Below are 18456 nucleotides of genomic sequence, written 5' to 3'. Positions count from 1 at the left end.
ACTAACCATATGGACCAGCTGGACTGGGAATCACTTGAAACCAGACGATCAAAATTAAGATTATCCATGATGTACAAAATTATCCACAATGAAATTGATATCCCATTTGATTTGTATACTAACTTTGCAACATATTCCAGAACAAGAAATTACCATCCTTTTAACCTCCTATCATGCAAGCATCAAAGACCTCATATCAGTCCTCATTTTTCCAGCAGCAATTTCACTTTGGAATGATTTACCTAACCTAGCTAAAAACTCTAATTCACTTGAAGTATTTAAATCTATAATTAAATTATAATTTACTTACCGTATTAAATTATTTTTTTGTGATTCGTCTGTACATTTTTCTTCATTTCTGAAGTTGTACAGTATAGGTATTAGGTAAATAATAATAATAATAATGATGGACAGAGTTTGGTGGACAGGTCAATTCCAACATAGCAACAGAATGGACTTGCGAATTGTACACAACAATATCAGGGCGATATGGAGTTATCAGAGTCGAAGTTGGAATGGTAGGCAGTCACGTGCATTAAAAAAAAAACTTTAACCTAAGAAAGCGAAAAAAAAAGTCTCAGAGGCAGGGGCTCGATCCCGGGCATCCACACTCATAACCATTATACCGCACCGGTGCTGCAGCTACTCACCTCCCTTATTTCTACCACTGCACGAAAAGTAAGATGTCCTGCTTGTGTCAGCACGTAGGAAATTTTTTTAATGATTTCCTTTAGAATTTCCTATTTGAGTTATCATGCAGGAAATGTTTTTGAACATTTTCTGTACAATTTCCTGTTAGTGTCACATTGCAGTAAATTGTTTTAACATTTACAAGAAATGTAGATAAAATGAGTATTAAGCCGGATTTTCACCACATTCATGACTAGTGAAAATGCTGCTATAAACTGATCAAATGGATACTACAGGTTTCTTGTGTTTAGCTCAGTGTAATACTGAGCCAAAACGTGGTTCTCAACACAACATAGGCTTTCAACATCATATAACAGAGTGTCTCTATAACAATGTGTAACACTGTAACCCATATTATGCTGCTGCAATAACTTTTTAGTGGTATATGAATTGTTATACTAAGGAAGCTCTATTTTACTTTTATAATTAACTTTACGTGATGCCAGAATTGTATCTAAATCAACTACACCATATTTCTCAGTGACTTACCATGCTACAGAAAAAACAAGCTATGGCATACAATGATGATACTCAACCCTTTAGGGCTTTCAACATGACAATGTAAACAGTCAACACACGGAGCTGGATAGTTATGTACTGTATGCCAAGGTAAATATTATGGCCTAAATTGTGTGTTACACTTTGTGTCTTTGTACAATATGGATGTTAGAATTTGTCATGAATAGTGACAGACAGCTGGGGAGTATGGCGTTGTGACAAAGTGTTTATTTTAGTAAATATCTAGCAATGGCTTTACTTACTGTTTCAGCGGTTCACCATCTTCATGCTATGTACTTTAATGTATACTACAATGATATACCTGGATTTGTGGAAAGGTGCTGATTACTATGATAAAATAACCTGCACTTGGTTGCCAGGAGATAAAAAAGAAATATAGTAGTGCATTTCATGAATATAATAATAAAGGAAATGTAAGTGGCTATGAATATTATACATGTACACCATAAAAATTTCCCCTAGTGTATATATAAGGAATGGGAATATATGCCTTTACAGTTATGTGGGTGATTATGTGTAACATAGCTACAGTCCAGTGACTAAGTTGATGCCATCCTAGCATTCCCGGTTATCGCTCAGGTGACATATTATTGTAATGTTGCTTTACATTAATTTTATAACTGAAGCAAGCTATCAACTTAGCTATGATGATATCACATCATTTTACATATAGCTAGTTTCTGTGTGCATTAGCTGCATCGTACTGTCTACATTACCTGATACATGATGCACGCAAGTCTACATTGACAATATACAATATGGCTAATCTCAACTCTTTGGTCAGTCATGGATGACGTTAACACAGTATACTGTAATGTTGTGACCTCCCCTAGTCTCTGTTGAGGCACCACAGCCAACTGTGGTATAGTCTTTCCCGCAATCCTATAGTGGATGGTTGTCAAACCAACAGGTGTTAGTCTTTGTGTCACTGCCACTGGGCACTTTCTGACAAGTGTATGTAATGTATAACAATAAATTACTGATTTTTGATTGTATACGTGTACTATCAATAGTTCATAATAAAGGGGTCTTATAGTATGGACTCTTGGTACAAGAGGTTATTGGTAGAACTTAATTGCAGGAAAAAAAACACTAATGACACTTAGATGGTTTATTAATTGCAATGTTGGTTTATAGTTAAATAGAAGCCATGCAAGAATTATGATGTAGTATAAGAAAACAAAATGTTTGGATTACAGCACTCTCATATGGTGGTCTATAGCTAGTATCACATTAAATTTTTTTAGTTCACAGATTTACTATACAGATTTGGAGACCTGTATGCCTTAATAACATTATGAGACCAACTAGATGTGATCATCATTCACATGTAACTAGTAGCTAGTAATGTGCAAGGATTTGCATGTGGAATAAAGTTCTCCTAAAATTAGCTGTTTGCTAAGAAACTGCATGAGTGAGAAGGGTGGTGGCAGCTAATTGGTCATATTCATAGAGTTGAAGAATTACACATAACTATATTCAAATGTTTTGGTAGACCTTTTGGTTAAATACATAAACTATAGCTACCTGCCCATTTCTTTGTTCTGTTGTAAATGAGTTTCTGGTCACCTCTTAGCAGCAATGTGTGAACGAAATTCTATCATGTCAGCAAGGTAAGAGTTTAATCTCAGAGGCTCGTAAGATGGAATGCAATCCATCTATGTACATGTGTCCTGCTTAACTATGTTACCTGATCCTGCATGGTGGTAGCTGCAGCTTTATGTGTTTAAAGTGTCAAGTGTTCACAATTTTTTCACAGCAATATGTGAAACACATTGCTCTTCAAAGCAGGCAGTGAAGTGTAGCTTAGTAATCTACTCTATGAATTTCCATACTGGGCATCCACCACAGCGCGTCGTTAACGTTATTTCATTAGTGGTTATATCCATTTAATGGCTTGAAGTAACAGCTCTTAGTGTGTTTGTGTCGCCAATGCTTGGAAGGGACTTATATACTTTGCTATTCATTCATGTAAGCATGGTCTATAGACATTTTGAATCACAAAAAAACTTCTATAGGCTCCAGTGTTGGGCAAGTTACTTTGTAAAAGTAACTAGTTACTTATTACATATTACTTGCATTAGTTACAGTTACATATTACCTATAAAATAAAGTAACTATAATAATATTACATATTATATTACTTTGTGTCCACAGCCTTAAGCTGTCACGTGTGAAACTACCACCTTATCACGTGACATGATTGCGTTGTTGGACAATGTGCAAATCTTGGTTATAAGTAAGAAGCTAGTGAATAAGCTTCATTCAGTAGGCCTCGTTACTTCGTTGTGGTTAGGCGTTACTCAGAGGATCACTAACGAGATTAGTAACTTCGTTACTTTTAGTAATAATATTACGTCATATTAGACTCGTTACAGTAATTATATTACTTAGGTAACGCGTTACGTTTGTAAGTAAAGTATCTTGCGTTATATTACCTGTTTTCATAGCGTATTTCGTTATACTTTGTTACCACAAAAGTAATAATATTACGTAACGCGTTACATAAGTAACGCGTTACATAAGTAACGCGTTACTCCCAACACTGTCTATAGCTGCTAACGGTCTGTCACTATCAAATGCATGAATTTTAGTAGGCACAATCAATATTTGGTAATTGTAAGGTTTCAGCCAGAAATGCAGAGAATCAATATCTATTTTTAAAGGTGGAGTGTCATGTAGTTGAATGTTTGTGTTACATTATTGAAACAATTCCATACCTCCAATTCTGATCTCTTACCCTTATCATAAAATGAAGATGTAGTGTCACAACCTATGAAACTACAGAGCAATGTATCTCAAGCTTTTGACAGATGACACTTAAGTAATTAAATTGTTTGCCAGCACCAAAGGCCATCCAATAAGGCTTTGACAGAAAGCTACAAGATGGTTGAACTTACCAATTTTAAAGTCCTTATCAAGGGTGCAGTTGGTTTGGCCATTCATAAGAGCTGCATGTCAGCTTCTATATAATATTGATTGTTAAAAGAGACAAATTCCTGTTCCATGTAGTGGACTTTTGGCTGTGGTACTTGTAGGATTGTGATCAAGGTTGTCAAGTGCACCAACAGTAAACAGACACATTAGCTGGAACGACAGCTCTCTTCTCTTCGTATTCCTTCAAACAGCAGTTGTTAAGTGGCTTTCTATTTCAAAAACCCTGTTGTAGCTATTATATTACACCTAAGTCATATGATGGTTTACTACTTTTTTAGACCTAGTTACTCTGTGAATTAGAGAGGCAATGGAGGTTGTCCCTCTCTCCCCAATAAAATTAATGATGAGACTCAAAAGTAATTGGTGTGTGCTTACTGAAATTTAAAAAGGAATTTTTGTGAAATTGTGAGGCCTTCCTGTGAATCGATGGAATCTTGACATTGTAAGTCAACACCATATTTTAGTATCATGGATACGAGACAGGGTGGCACTGACTGTTGCTGACAACCAGGTGGAAACTTACTGTACTTTGTAACCTGTAATGTCTTTTTACACACTTTTGGCAGCTCTAGCCAACAATACCATCTATATAATTCATGATCTTATGTGGTAGCCTGTTTTAACATCTCTTGTATATACGTATACATTGCTAAAAACTATAACTGAGTCTAATATTGCAATCACTTTGTTCTTGCACTTGTAGTAGAAAATATACTCCCTAAATCCAACTCTGTTAATCTCCTTCTATACACCTAGGATATATAATCTCCTTTCCTACAATTGGTAAGACAAGACAAGACAGGACGAACCATCTTATCTGTTGACTGGCGTCGATGGGAAATCACACCTGAAATACTGCCTCCTACAGTACCTTCCTTAGCTTGAATTTTGGATGCTCTAGCTCTTTAATTTCTCATTGCTAATTTTACATAACAAGACTTATGCCATGCTGCCTAGTTTACTAGTTCTTCAGTTGTAATATCATTGCTGAACTTTAGGACAACTATCAATGTTCCAAGCACTGACATTAGTGAGAAATGATCAGTTGTATGCTACTGACAGGTCCCTGTCTCCTTTTGCATTGAGTTGGCATTTCAGTGGTTCCTTTGTCTTTTGGCTGACAGATCAAACACATACTTCAATCCATAATAAAACTTTAGTTCTACTACATCTGTGTATTTAACAACACTGAACATAGAGATAGGCTATTTACCTTAGAAAGTATTAAAACCTCAATCCCACAAGTAAAACGTAGTTGTCAATGACAGCCATATGTATGGCTGCTTTACTACAACTGATTTTTGCCATTATGTTATTATAATATCAATATTATGATGAGAAAATGCATGGGAACACAATGTATGACTTCATGTTCACTTGGTTTCATTACACCAAGTACGCTAAATGCATAAATAATTGTGTGGTTCCTATCAAAAATTGAAGGGTGATAGGGTAGACAACATTTGGAGAAAGTTTGGTGCTTTTGTCCGGAATGTCCACATTCACTCAAATTTTTCCATTAAGCTGCCCTACTATTACGCTTCGTTGTCAGCTTTGTTTGACCCGTTACACAGCATTTCGGATCTAGAACTGTTCAAAAAGCACCCCTGCAATCCATGCATACCGAAAGAAATTGTGCCACGCGCCCCAGTTATATCGATTATCACCTGAAAAGTGAAGTATTCGTTGTCAGCTATATTCAACCCGTTTTAAAAATGATTAACCCGTTACACAGCAGCATGAATCAAGAACTATTCAAAAAGCACATCTGCAATCAGAGTAATCTTTATGAAAAACACAGACAATTTCCATTTCGAAGGGAAGCCACCACGTGCTACAGCCAAATCGACACTTTTCGCTGTCAGCAAAGATGAATGGGACACAAAGGAGGACACTGGTAAATCCATGAAGAATGCATTGTATGTACTGCGTGCCAAAAGGCACCTCTTGGGCCGAAGCAACGTAAAACAGTGAAAAAATCAAGCCCATAGCCCTAGCCTTTATCGAGTTATGCTTGTCTGAAGGCATCAGTCAGTCAGTTACTTACCCAGGGAGAAATCATGATTGTGCAAGACTTGCAAGTCTTCAAGCAAGATTCTTGCACAGAAAATGTCCCTTTTCTTGCAAGCTTCTTGCAAAATCTTGCAAGCAATGCAAGTCTGCACAATGCTTACAAGAATCTTGCACAGAATATGTGTCTTTCCTTGCAAGTTTCTTGCAAGTTGCATTGCTTGCAAGTCACTTGCAGTCTTGCTAGAATCTTGCAACTGATTTCTCCCTTTACTCTGTCAGTCAGTAGAAAATTCTGTTAAATAATTTTTTTTTAAATTCCGTAGCAACTTATTGAAAGTGTTTTGGGTCAAACTGAGGCTTGTTTGAGCTTAGTTTTACTTAACCAATACTGCCTCATTGTCGTCTGGGAAAATTGAGACTGGTTTTTGGGTGATAGTATTTCGTGGGCCACACCTACTCCCTTTGTGGTCCCTACTATACAGTAACAACTATATCGTACTGTATGATATGAGTGACATGTCCAACTTGCTTACATGTTTGTATTATTTATTTATTTATTTTTACTCAGCAGAATCCTCCAGGGGTATAATGCTGATGTGCAGTACAATAAAAACCTTTGATGGCGAGTTTAAGTATATATATATATATATATATTATAGTAGTTGAATGCAGACAGTGTCTCAGATCCCAGTTGTTGTGGCTCCCTTGGCGAATGCCTATAGATTGCATGTTGCAGGGGATCGAGTGTTAGTCACCACTGGGTCTGGGATTATTTTTTCTGCATTCTTCACAGTTTTAGATACACGTTTCTGACTCCCCATATTTACAGGCCTAGCCTTCTCTCAGGTTCCTACTTCCTAGTGGGATAGCACTTGATATACTTACAATCAAATACAGTTAATTACATGATTAGTAATTAGTATTAATTTTTGCTTAAATAATTCTACACAGTTAGTTTCAATAGTATCATCGTTCAGTCTATTCCATTCGGGTACAGTCCTTGGAAGGAATTAAGGAGTACTTATAGAAGTCAATTCTGGGTTGGTAAGATACAAATTTAAATTTGTGTGAAAAGTGGGTCCTCAATACAGATGATCTTATTGGAAGATAATAAAAAACAGCTACTGTAAGTATAGTTAGTAAACTGTGTATAGAGTAAAACTAGTTTTGCCTGTCTGCGACATTCTTGAAGTGTTGGCCAATTTAGATGTTAGTGATGCTATTTCTTTGATTTTTTCTCCGCGGTTCCATCACAAAATGAGCAGCTCTATGCTGAACTGTCTCAAGTTGATTTATATAAGCGGATTGGTGGTAAGGATCCCATATTGGTGAACAGTACTATAATACAGGTATTACAAATTGTTTATCTGCTAGTTCATGTACACTGTTAAAAATAAAGTGCCGTGGTAGCACATAGAGGTGCTATTTTTTGACTGAAGCAGTCAAAATTTAACACTTCTAGGTGCTACCAGAGCATTTTTAGGTGCTATCATATTGCTTTAGTTTAACAGTGTAGATGTTTGGGGCAGTGATGAAGATTTCTTTTTAAAAACCAATAATTTGCTTCCTTATTACAAATGTAGTCTATGTGAGGTTTACATGAGAGTTTGTGATGTAATTTGATTCCAAGATACAAGTGTATATGTTGTTCGGTAACTGCCAGTGGGATGTCATTCATTACATATTTGAACAACGATGGTTTGAAACTTGCATTGTGTGGCATGTTTCACCATGTTATAACTAAAGAGCTACCTTGTAGAAGCTACATACATTTATGTGATTAGCTACTAGCTACGTACATGTTAAGAACAATGACATATAGCTACAAAGTGAGACAGTTGAGACTAAAACAGAATAGCTGAACAATCAAAATAAGCTGTAGCTATATTATGTAAGAGTAAGCATTAATACTTTAAAACAGTCAAATGATTATATAGCTAAATGGCCACAGTGGAATTGAATTTCTTGACCGCTATACTATTATGCAGTGCTGTGTGCCAAACATTCTACTGTTTGAAATTTCATACCATTTCATGACAGCACTATATACATGAGATAGAGAAAATTTTCCTGATGAAACTCCCATCCCCCTACTAATTCCCATTTCAAACACAACTAGCTACTTGTGGCTACTATAGCTTTAGCTAGATAGCTATAATGAATATAGCATTCAATTTGTATTGCTATATAATATGTTTAAGTTGAAATGTTCCATTTACAATATTAATTTTAATAGCAAACTTTGAGGCATCTTTAAAACTAACAGCAGCTGCATATGAGACATTGCTATATACCCTGTTTTGCAGATACACACATGCACACACTGACAGCTTAATTTTTAAAGCAAAACTGTTAGATTTTAGTGCCTCTTTGGGGATCTTATAGATCTGTTCCAAATAGCTGAAAAGAGCATGCATGTCCATGAAAGCAAAGATGATTGATAACTGGCAACAGAAAGCTGATATCTGGTGCAGCTGCAAATTACAGCTGTAGTATCATCCCATTTTCACAAGTGTACAAAGAGTACTCTTTACTTACCTTTTGCCTTTACTCAGAAGTGTGTCATAAAGAAAGTTGCATGCTAAACTAGTTTTGTGAGTGATCACACATTATTATTCAGTGCGTGGTTATTGCCTGTACTGCCTTATCTTCTACTTTGCTTCCTGCATTGTAATTGACAATTATTTGGAGCCATGTATACACTATTTGCTGATGGATATTACATAGTAGCCAACTCACTATGGAAGTGTTAAAACTTTATAGTTGTGACTCGGCTTCAGCCACATTTAATGTTCTTATTTTAAGACCACCATTTTTGTAAGTGTACAGGTTAGGTTCACCCCCTCTCCCCCAGAGTGTATGCATAACAGTAGTGGATGATCTTAGCCCTTAATTATCTACAAACGTTTAATTTTTCTGCATTCAGTTTTAGTTTCAAATTTCTGAATACTGGCTTCTTCACTTTCAATAGTCTCCTTGCATGCAGGTTCCTATAGCCAGTAGTGAATTCAGAAATAACTTTACATGAATTGCTTGTATTCTGCATTCACTAGTGTTGCTAGCATTACTAGCTAATTTCAGCTAAAAGGAATTACTTAGGAATGCAGTAATGTATAAAGCATGAGTAACAAGCAAATATTTATAAGTTTACACAACTAGCTTATGAATATTATGTATGCACAATCAAAGAAAATTTATGGTAACTGTACAAATACTAGTTGACAATATCACAATTGGGAGGTGGCAGTGCATCATCCACTAGTGATGGCTCAGGATCATCTCCTTGTACTTTAGAGCAGTTGAGAGCATGTTCATAGTCTGGTAGCTCATCCCCTCCTGGATTGCTATTATCCTCACTGCATCGTCGTGATGGTATTGGCTCTGTTGTACCAACATCAACAGGTCCAATCTTGAGCTCTACAAGTTCAATTGGTGATCTTTCCCTCACAACTTGAGGAAACCTGTCTGATGATTCGATCCTAGTGCTACTATTAGCACTCCTACAATCATTAAAATATTATATAACTTTTGTAAACAAACGCATACAGTATTATGTATTTGGAAATTAGAACCATGTATATCATACTTGTATATATTTAATAATCCCCATTTCAGTGTATATAGCCATGACTGAAGTAGGGAATAAATGTCTACTAGTGAATCTGCAGGTGTAGGTGACCTCTGTTGCTGTGTTACTGTTATCTATAATCAGGGGCATAGCTAGAAATGTTAAATAGGCATGGCAGACCTTGCAATACTTATGTTGGACCATGAAATGATGTATGCACTTTAGTGTGCAAAGGACACTCAGATTGTGTAGCATTTTTTTGCTGGGAATCTGGTGGTATTCCCCCAGGAAATTTTTTGAAAATTTGGCGTTATCTGGAGATATATAATTTTATCGTACTATTATAGTAATCATTGGCAGCACCTATAATACACATAGCATACAAAATGGCATAGCAGTCACACCATATCACATGGAAATCTAGGGAGCCTGGCAATATGCTCCTCTAGGGAAATTTTTGAAAGTGTTGACATTGAATTTAAGAGTACGTGCTTTCAGCAGTTCATCAAAAATCATTGTAAATGTGCTTTACTGTTGTTGAGTGCTCTGTTAGAATGATTATAGTATCTTTATTTTGCTTGACCATTTCTGGCTCAGAAACTCCCCTGGAGCTGCCCCTACATGGACTCTTCTATTGTAAATAGCATATAAATTGCTATAAACTTTGTTAAAAAGCAAACTTTCAATGCATCTAAAAAGGTCCAATGTTAACTTCTCAGTTCAATCACCAATATTAATTTTGGTGAGGCAAGTACATCACCTGCCTATATTGCACTAATCTTTCCTTGTGCTTGTTTGTTTGTTTACTTTTTGCAACAAATATGACTGATGAACCCACGCATACCGCATCAAAGAAAAAATGGCACCAGAAATATATCATAAATCAGTTTTGTGTCTGATTGTGCACTCCAGCTATCACTACTGAATAGTTACTCTTAATTTAGGTTTCAGCTGTTTTCATCTTGTTATAAGGGAAGTGCCTCTGCAATTAATCCAGTCACTGTAGAAAATACAGATGATTCATGTTATAAAAGTGCTATATAGTCAACACATTATGAGCTACTGTGAGTTGACAGCTTTTGCTGTCAGCAAAAAGAAATGGGACACAAAGGAGGATAAAGACAAGTCCATAATGCATGCCTGGGGTGTACTGTGGTATGCCAAAAGGCACCTGTAGTGCTGATGCGACATTTAAATCATAGTTACACTTCGAAACACAGGGTTCTTAGTGACCTGAAGGACCTGTGTTGTGGTGCCTGAGCAAATGACAGGGGGTATTGTGAAGCTGGTCTCTGGTCAATACTCTTTTGTGAGAAAGTGCAAACCTTCTTGATCCCCAATTACAGCACAACCGAACTGTATAACAAAGTTAGTGGCTGTTAGTTATTTTGGACCATATACAATTTACACGTAAATGTACACAAACAATAACTTGAAGTTATTAGGTAAAGTGGTAATGCTCTCTATATTATCATAAGGGCTTCACAGCTATAAGGAATGTGTGCCAGGGGTTATAGCACAAACACATGAAAAGTGTAATTAATTATACTAAACTGCAATTAGTGATATATACCTTTCCCTGTGTCTGAAGCATCGTCTTACATCAAATAATCTGAAGAAGCTGAGACATCCTTCACAGCAACACTCACAGGATACCTTAGCACACTTTTTCTTTACTGATAAACAGCAAGTATAACAGCATGTACAACAGCAAATAAAAAGTATGCATGGTATTCCAGAAATTACACTAATTACTACAATGCTTATTGCAAGTGATGCAGAATCATTGTCTTCATTGTTTGATGATGATGATTCACCATTGTTGTTCAGTACAGGAATAAAAGGAGCTAAAGTGTTAATTAAGCTATATAAATAAAACAATTACAAATACTTGTTAATTTCAGTATATGTGACAGAATTTTGGAAAATCAACCATATGGGCACATTTGACACCTAAAATATTTAATGATAAAAAAATATCTTAATAGTGTAAATCTACTTGTTAATAATTGTAATCAATCCTCAATGCCTTAAATTACAGGAAAACATTTAAAATATTTTAAAACTGCACTCTGCTATTATTGACAACTCAGTAATCTTAAATTTCTAATTATTTCATGTGCGACCATATGGATGGTTTTCCAAAATTGGGTCACATATTGTGGAACAGATATGAGATAGCTATACATGCAGTTAGTCAAACATATCATCTGTACATGTCCATTTACAGGTCACTAGTTATGCTTTGGTTTTGTAAAGCAGATCTTTTTTTGTGTTTGGCTTCAAAGAAAGTGTATAGCACAAAAGCTTATGGTATGAATATTTTTCACTTGATTCAAAATCTTTTTGATTACGTAAATTGTTTACTTGTTTATCTCTTGTTTCATGGCAGCTTTTCAAATTAATGTGTAAAGACACAACAATAATTTCCAAGCAAAAATCAAATACAAGGGTATACATGTAATTCTGAAGTATCAAACATGTTTTCAGAATTATCATCATAGAACTATGAAGCAGTGAAGCTGTATGTGTGAATGTTTAGTAACTGTATGTACACAACGTACGATCTGTTGGGGTCAGCAAACATCTTGATGATTGAGGAGTAGTAAACTCTGAAAAAAGCAAGTAGATATACATTAACATACAGTACGCATGTGTACTGTAAGTAACCACAGCATGTATATTCACAAATGTCATGAAAAAAATATTTTGCAGATATTTAACTGCTCACCCTTTGTATACAAGGCTTGTAGACTAAGATAGTACATTCTTCAATCTCTTATGTACATAAAGCACCACATACAAAAGGATCACCATACTTTCCATTACATTGTACAGTGACTTGTACATACATTAAAACACTTGGTTAGTTGGTTCTGATATTTTAGTTTTGTTAATAAATGCAACACATTCATATGCTAATTACCACATCATAACATGTTATGCTACAGTTTATTACCACATGAGATATAAATGTCTGTAGATAATGGACAACTGCTTGAAAGGTCTGTTCCTCCTCTAGGAGTACGATAGCAACGAGAAAAACAAGTTCTGGTTGAACTACAGTTGATCGATTCAGAAGTGAGCCAAACTGGACTACCATCATCAGCTCTGTGATTAATAAAATGTGAACCATGCATAACATACCTTTGTGACAAAAGTGTACGATTATAATGTAGTTTGATATATTAGGTTAGGTAAATTTGGTTTCATATTTTATACCATTTTCAGTAGCTTTAACCCTTAACATAGATGCACAAAAATATCACGCACTGTTTCCACATGGCTGTAAACCAACCACTGTCCACGCATAAGGGCATGCAATTAATGCAATATTATTTTAAGAATCAAAAATGATATAGCTAGCTAACATATGTCGCATAGGATAATAAGTTTTACTAAAACTACCGTAAAAGTTGCTTTTTTTCATTATAAAATAGTTTTCGCATGCAAAACTTGTACAAATTTTTTTTACACAAAAATTTTTGCATAAAATCGAACTATTTTAATAGAGCAGTCATTCACATAAATCACATTAAAATATTTTTTACACAAAGAATTTTATCACGGAAATTTTTTACATGAAAATAAAGTAAATTGCGGTACGTAACTTCCAGTTCCTTCCACCTTAAAGAAACAATTTTAATGGAAATACACAGTTCACATACTGTAGTTCCAAAAACAAGGTAGTCACACAATGCACATAAAGTATGGAAAACCAACTGCCTACCACTTGATGTTAATGATTGATTGTTACTGACTACATTAGTTACTCAGTCTTCTTTAAGTGGCATAATATAAATAGTGGACTCATGGTAATGTTGCCAAGATATAGAAAAACTCTATATCACATATCACCACGGTTTATGTCACGTATGAATTCGAACATATATCACAATAAAATAGAACTACTGCTGTACAGTTGATACAAATGGCTGACACTACATAGAAACCTTAAAACTCGCACTGTTTACTTTGGGTTTGGTAAACCATCAATACATAACTTAATTAAATGCCAAATACTATATGCACGTCTGGCCTCCCTGCATCATTATACTAAACAGCACTACTCTGTCATGCAACCCAGTGTAACTGATTGGCTATACCACTTCGTTATTATATGTATAATGATTGATATGGGGACTGGACTTGTAAATTGTGCTGACACTTAATACCAAAAAGTACTTCAAGAGCAGTACCAACATCCTAGATACACACATTTTGGTGTATACATAATAACAAAAGTAAAATTAATAATGCAGATTCTCCATTTTTACTCTCCTACTACGAAACAAAATCAAACCAACTGAAAATCACCAAAAACTGAAATAAACTGTTTAATATTGTAGTGCATATCTTGTGTTTTATTTGTGGTTAAACTTTTCTTGCCTAAGAAAAATCAAGTTGTCAGTAAACTAGTCGGTGCTTACCAAAGTACAGTATGTAGATGTTTTGTGTAATACTCTGTAAAGCATACGTATATAAAGAGAGAATCTTAATGTTCACTGATCCCTGCCAAAATATCACACACACCCAAATGCTTTCAACTTTGGAATGTACTTTTTATTTTTGCTGAAATTTCTAACTAACTGACTAATTAACTAACTAACTGGTGCCTTCAACCAAGCATAACTTAATACTGCAGCCTTGATTTTTTCACTGTACGATGATGTTTTTATGCTCAAAACATGCCTTATTGCCTATATACCACAGCAACTACAATGCATGCATCATGTAATTGTCTTTGTCCTCTTTTGTGTCCCCTTCCTTTCTCCCCTATCCCTGATAGCATACATATGTGTACTCAGCCAAGAAATACTGAAACACTCTAATAAAACAATCAGCTCTACAAAACCCAGCAAAGTTCAGACCTAAATGTATTCACACATAATTATCTGCACAGATAAAGTCTACTACACCATAAACTACATGGGTTTTACCTGGCACATATGCAACAGGTAATTTGGCAAGGACATTAAGTCGTATGTTTATGTTTCATTGTGGTATTTACTTTCTGGATTGTAGTGATGTAACAATGTATGACATCATATTTTGTGATGGACCAGGATTCATCTATGGTAGATAATGCGATGTGAACATAATTATTTGGAACTCTTAAACTTGTAATGAATGCTTATCTAATTTAATGGTTTATAAATTAACAGCTTGGCTGAACAAAAAGGGCACCAAAAGTAAAAGTGGCTGGCAAAGAGCTGATATCTGGTCTGGTCGAGAATGAATGTTACATAATACCATTAATATTGTTCTTGTTGCATTCCTATTTAATTCCTTTTTAACTCTAGTATTGGCAAGTAATTTAACCACATTTTCTATAGTCAGTGTTTAGAAAAGGGGCAGCCAATTGCAAATTACTACCCATTTAGAGTTGAAAGTGATTATACTGCACAAGTCATGGTGAAAGACCAATATTAGATTTTTGTAAATTGTATTAACATTATTACTTTTATGTTCTTTGACATGTTATGCTCTTTTTGTACAGCCAAGCTGCATGTTTTTGCATGGAGATTTCACTGATTTTGTTAGCATCAGATAGTGTCTAAGAGATCACAGACTATAGATTTGGCATGGCAAACTTTATTACTTTTCTGATGTTACTTCAATCAAATAATTATGCATTCCAGTTAGTGAATTTGCTTGGATAATCTACTCCCAATTGGTAATTATGTTTCTGGTCCACCATTGGATCTTTTCTGAGAATGTGAAATATCGGCAAAATATCTGCATAGGCTAATTGAAAAATTTCATAAATACATATTGGGCTGTGACAAATATGTTCAATTTAACTTTTCAACATTCCAATTGCTTATAAATCTGCAGAAAATTGGAGTGCATTGTACTCAGATAGAACATTCAGAGAATTAAAGTACTCTATTTGAGCAGTCACTTCATTGTTCATCTCACCTGCATCTATTCTACATCATAAACTAAATTTCATGGGATCAGAAACATGACTACCAGTTGTAGTGGCCATCTAGTCTAATAGAGCATTTATTACTACTTCCACGAGTATGATTGTTTGGACTGCGGGCACTTCACCTATACTACTGCCAACTGTGGAGCATCCAGAAGGCTGGCTTGCTATAGGAGGCAGTTGCTCCATAAGTTATTTCAAATTTCTGTCGGCATCATCATGGAAGTGTATTGAAACTCTCAGTCACTATGCAATGTGCCCTGAGGATGAAATGGATTGCAATTCAGTTTTGTTACTTATAGTAGTTGTATGCATGATGTTTAAAATTCCTTGAAGAAGTAGCTTGTATTTAGTGATGTAGTTTAATAGTGGGAACCAATAGAATGTACATTTGTTTTGTATTCTACATACATTACAGTGCACTTCATCTCTGGTAGATGAATTGGTTTAATACACTGTTTGCGGTACTAGTTTTCTCCGGACAAGACATGTGTAGTTACCAGTAAATCCTACTTCAGTTCTCCTTCTGCTGCTAATGTTGAGTTTCATTTCACTAGTAGGAGCTAACAACAGCAGCCTAGGAGCTTAGCATCAGCTTGGGGCAATTGGTACAGGTAGAATTCATAGAGGTGTGTATTCTGAAACATTATACCATAAGTGTACTTATAATTAGCAGCATTAGACTAATCAAAGCCCATTGGTTTAATTGACCTTGTGCTTATAAGTGTATCTCCTTCTACAAAAATCATTCTTTCCTTTAAAAATTTCACAATGCCTTCGTAACGTTATGACAATGGAAATTGTCCCCAGGTAGTTTCAAGTGGAAGAAGTTGCAGTTAGCATCTTCACAAAAAGATCTACTAGTTACAACTTATACTACTATACTTTGCAATATAAACAAAGGTTACTACTTTGCAATATAAACAAAGGTTTATTGCACCAATAAACAAAGTAATTATTGATAGGAGGAGTGGAAATACAGTAGTTACAAAATTATAATATTATTTTTGAAGAAAACCATCTCCAACTAGTAAGGGTGGATGTGACACATGTGAATCGACCAAGCTCCTCAGCAGCAATTTATCTCCTATTAGGTGACTGAATTAGTGTGGATACAAAGATTGTTTGTCTCTTGAAGCTTGTCATACACTTGTGAACTGAGGTAATTTTAATGGTAAAAATCTTTGAATCATGGTGAGGATTGCAAAGCTGTTGCTACATGTAAATAACTCACATCCAGTTGCTTGTTTTCTTGTGGCATGTGGTTTTTACTTTCTTAGCCATGTGACTCACTACTGCATGTGAGTATTGATTGATGGCAGATCTTGCATAACTGAGTTTCTTAAGTATCACTACATCACAAGTACAGCAATAACATACAATATACGTACCTGCTGACTTCTCTAATTCCCCTGCTGCGTGTGTACCCCAGTCTCTTACATACAGCATTAGCTTCCAGTGTGCTAAAATTTCGACCACATACACCACCCCATACATTGAAGAAATACAACTGCAGTCGTCCTTCTGACCGATATGGACCACCAACTAACCTCACACCTCCAGTAAACTGGAAAGCTGTGATACCAGCTATATAAAACATTTAAAAAGATAAGTGTAATATTAAACAATATTAGATTCAATACTTATGTTCTTTAAAGACAAATTAAACCATATATACATTGTCTATGATATGTAGTCAATCAAGAATAGTGATACTATCATACTATGCATGCTATACATTTATTTACTTGAATGGTCTTTTTAACACTGGTAGCATGAGTGAGCTTGCATTGAGATGGAATTACACAGTGCAATTGGCAAATTTGATCTACATACGTACAAAGGACCAGGCATCTTACTCAGGAGTACTTCACTACCAATGACTTGAAATCTGTAAACTATAATAGTAGTAAGCAACAAACCTCCTGAGTGGTGCCAGACAAATCAATCGTGGCACTTAGCAAGCCAATGGAAGACTTTTGGCCAGTCAGTTACAGTATAATACTGCCGTGCTGGCATCCATGGGAATAATTGGTGAAATTAAGGGGTGTACCTCTTTCTTAATTTTATAGAAGGAAGAGTTAAAGTAATAAGATATGGCTACAGGCTGAACAACCTTCATAAGATTAATAGAATATTCACCAACATTTTGGAAGTACTGGAAGGAATAATTAGTAAAATGTTGAGAGAAATAGGCCAAACCCCAAGCGTTTGCTTTCTGCTCCATGTCAAAAGCTGAGCAGAAATACAAAAACATTTGGACAAGAAAGGGCTGGCTCTATCATGCAGTGCATATATATTGATGTGTACTGTAAGTTGTATGCTTGTCTGATTTATACAACATTGTGGAAACCACTTCACAAATTATTTAAAATGCATGCCCTTGCAGCACATTTTCTCAGAATCACATCCACTGCCTTCTTTACCTTGGTTTGACATTCTGGCTCTGAGGTAAAGTAATTTGCTATGGTACGGTACTAAGAAATCATAAGAGTTTCACTGGGGACACCCAGGAATCACCCATTTGAAAGAACTAGCTACAAGTTTTGTATGGTGGCTAGGAATTGACATCACAACTGGAAGGAGAAAGAATCATCCAAGTTGCTTACTAGTGGAAGCAGACCTAGAGCATGCCACTGTGGCACTTTTACACACACGGGAATGGTGACAGCAACGTTACCATGGTCAAGATTCAAGAATCATGTTTGTTCAAAATTATTAGTCATTCATTCCATGGTCCATGTAAAAACAGCTATGCTTTACAAGGACAAGCTGTAAATAGGGAAAGTTGTGATAT

General features: G+C 35.5%; 1 protein-coding gene across 6 annotated transcripts in view; it reads right to left on the bottom strand.

Moving 5' to 3' along the window:
- Positions 1-9250: 9250 nt before the first annotated feature.
- Positions 9251-18456, bottom strand: part of LOC136237594 (scavenger receptor cysteine-rich domain superfamily protein-like) — a 45697-nt gene continuing 36491 nt past the window's right edge. For 4 of the 6 annotated variants that reach the window (XM_066027797.1, XM_066027795.1, XM_066027796.1 and 1 more), the window contains exons 4-8: positions 17051-17246; positions 12687-12838; positions 12292-12339; positions 11301-11574; positions 9251-9659 (exon numbers count right to left, since the gene is read on the bottom strand). In XM_066027797.1, coding sequence (XP_065883869.1) covers positions 9374-9659; positions 11301-11574; positions 12292-12339; positions 12687-12838; positions 17051-17246 — 956 coding nt within the window. In that variant the 3' untranslated portion in view covers positions 9251-9373. The remainder of the gene's footprint in view (positions 9660-11300; positions 11575-12291; positions 12340-12686; positions 12839-17050; positions 17247-18456) is intronic. The other 2 variants (XM_066027798.1, XM_066027794.1) reach the window with 2 other exon arrangements.

The sequence above is a fragment of the Dysidea avara genome, chromosome 11, assembly GCF_963678975.1.
Source record: "Dysidea avara chromosome 11, odDysAvar1.4, whole genome shotgun sequence".
NCBI classification, from domain to species: Eukaryota; Metazoa; Porifera; class Demospongiae; order Dictyoceratida; family Dysideidae; genus Dysidea; species Dysidea avara.
Note: the sequence above shows the minus strand (reverse complement) of the source record. Positions and strands in the feature narration are given on the sequence as shown.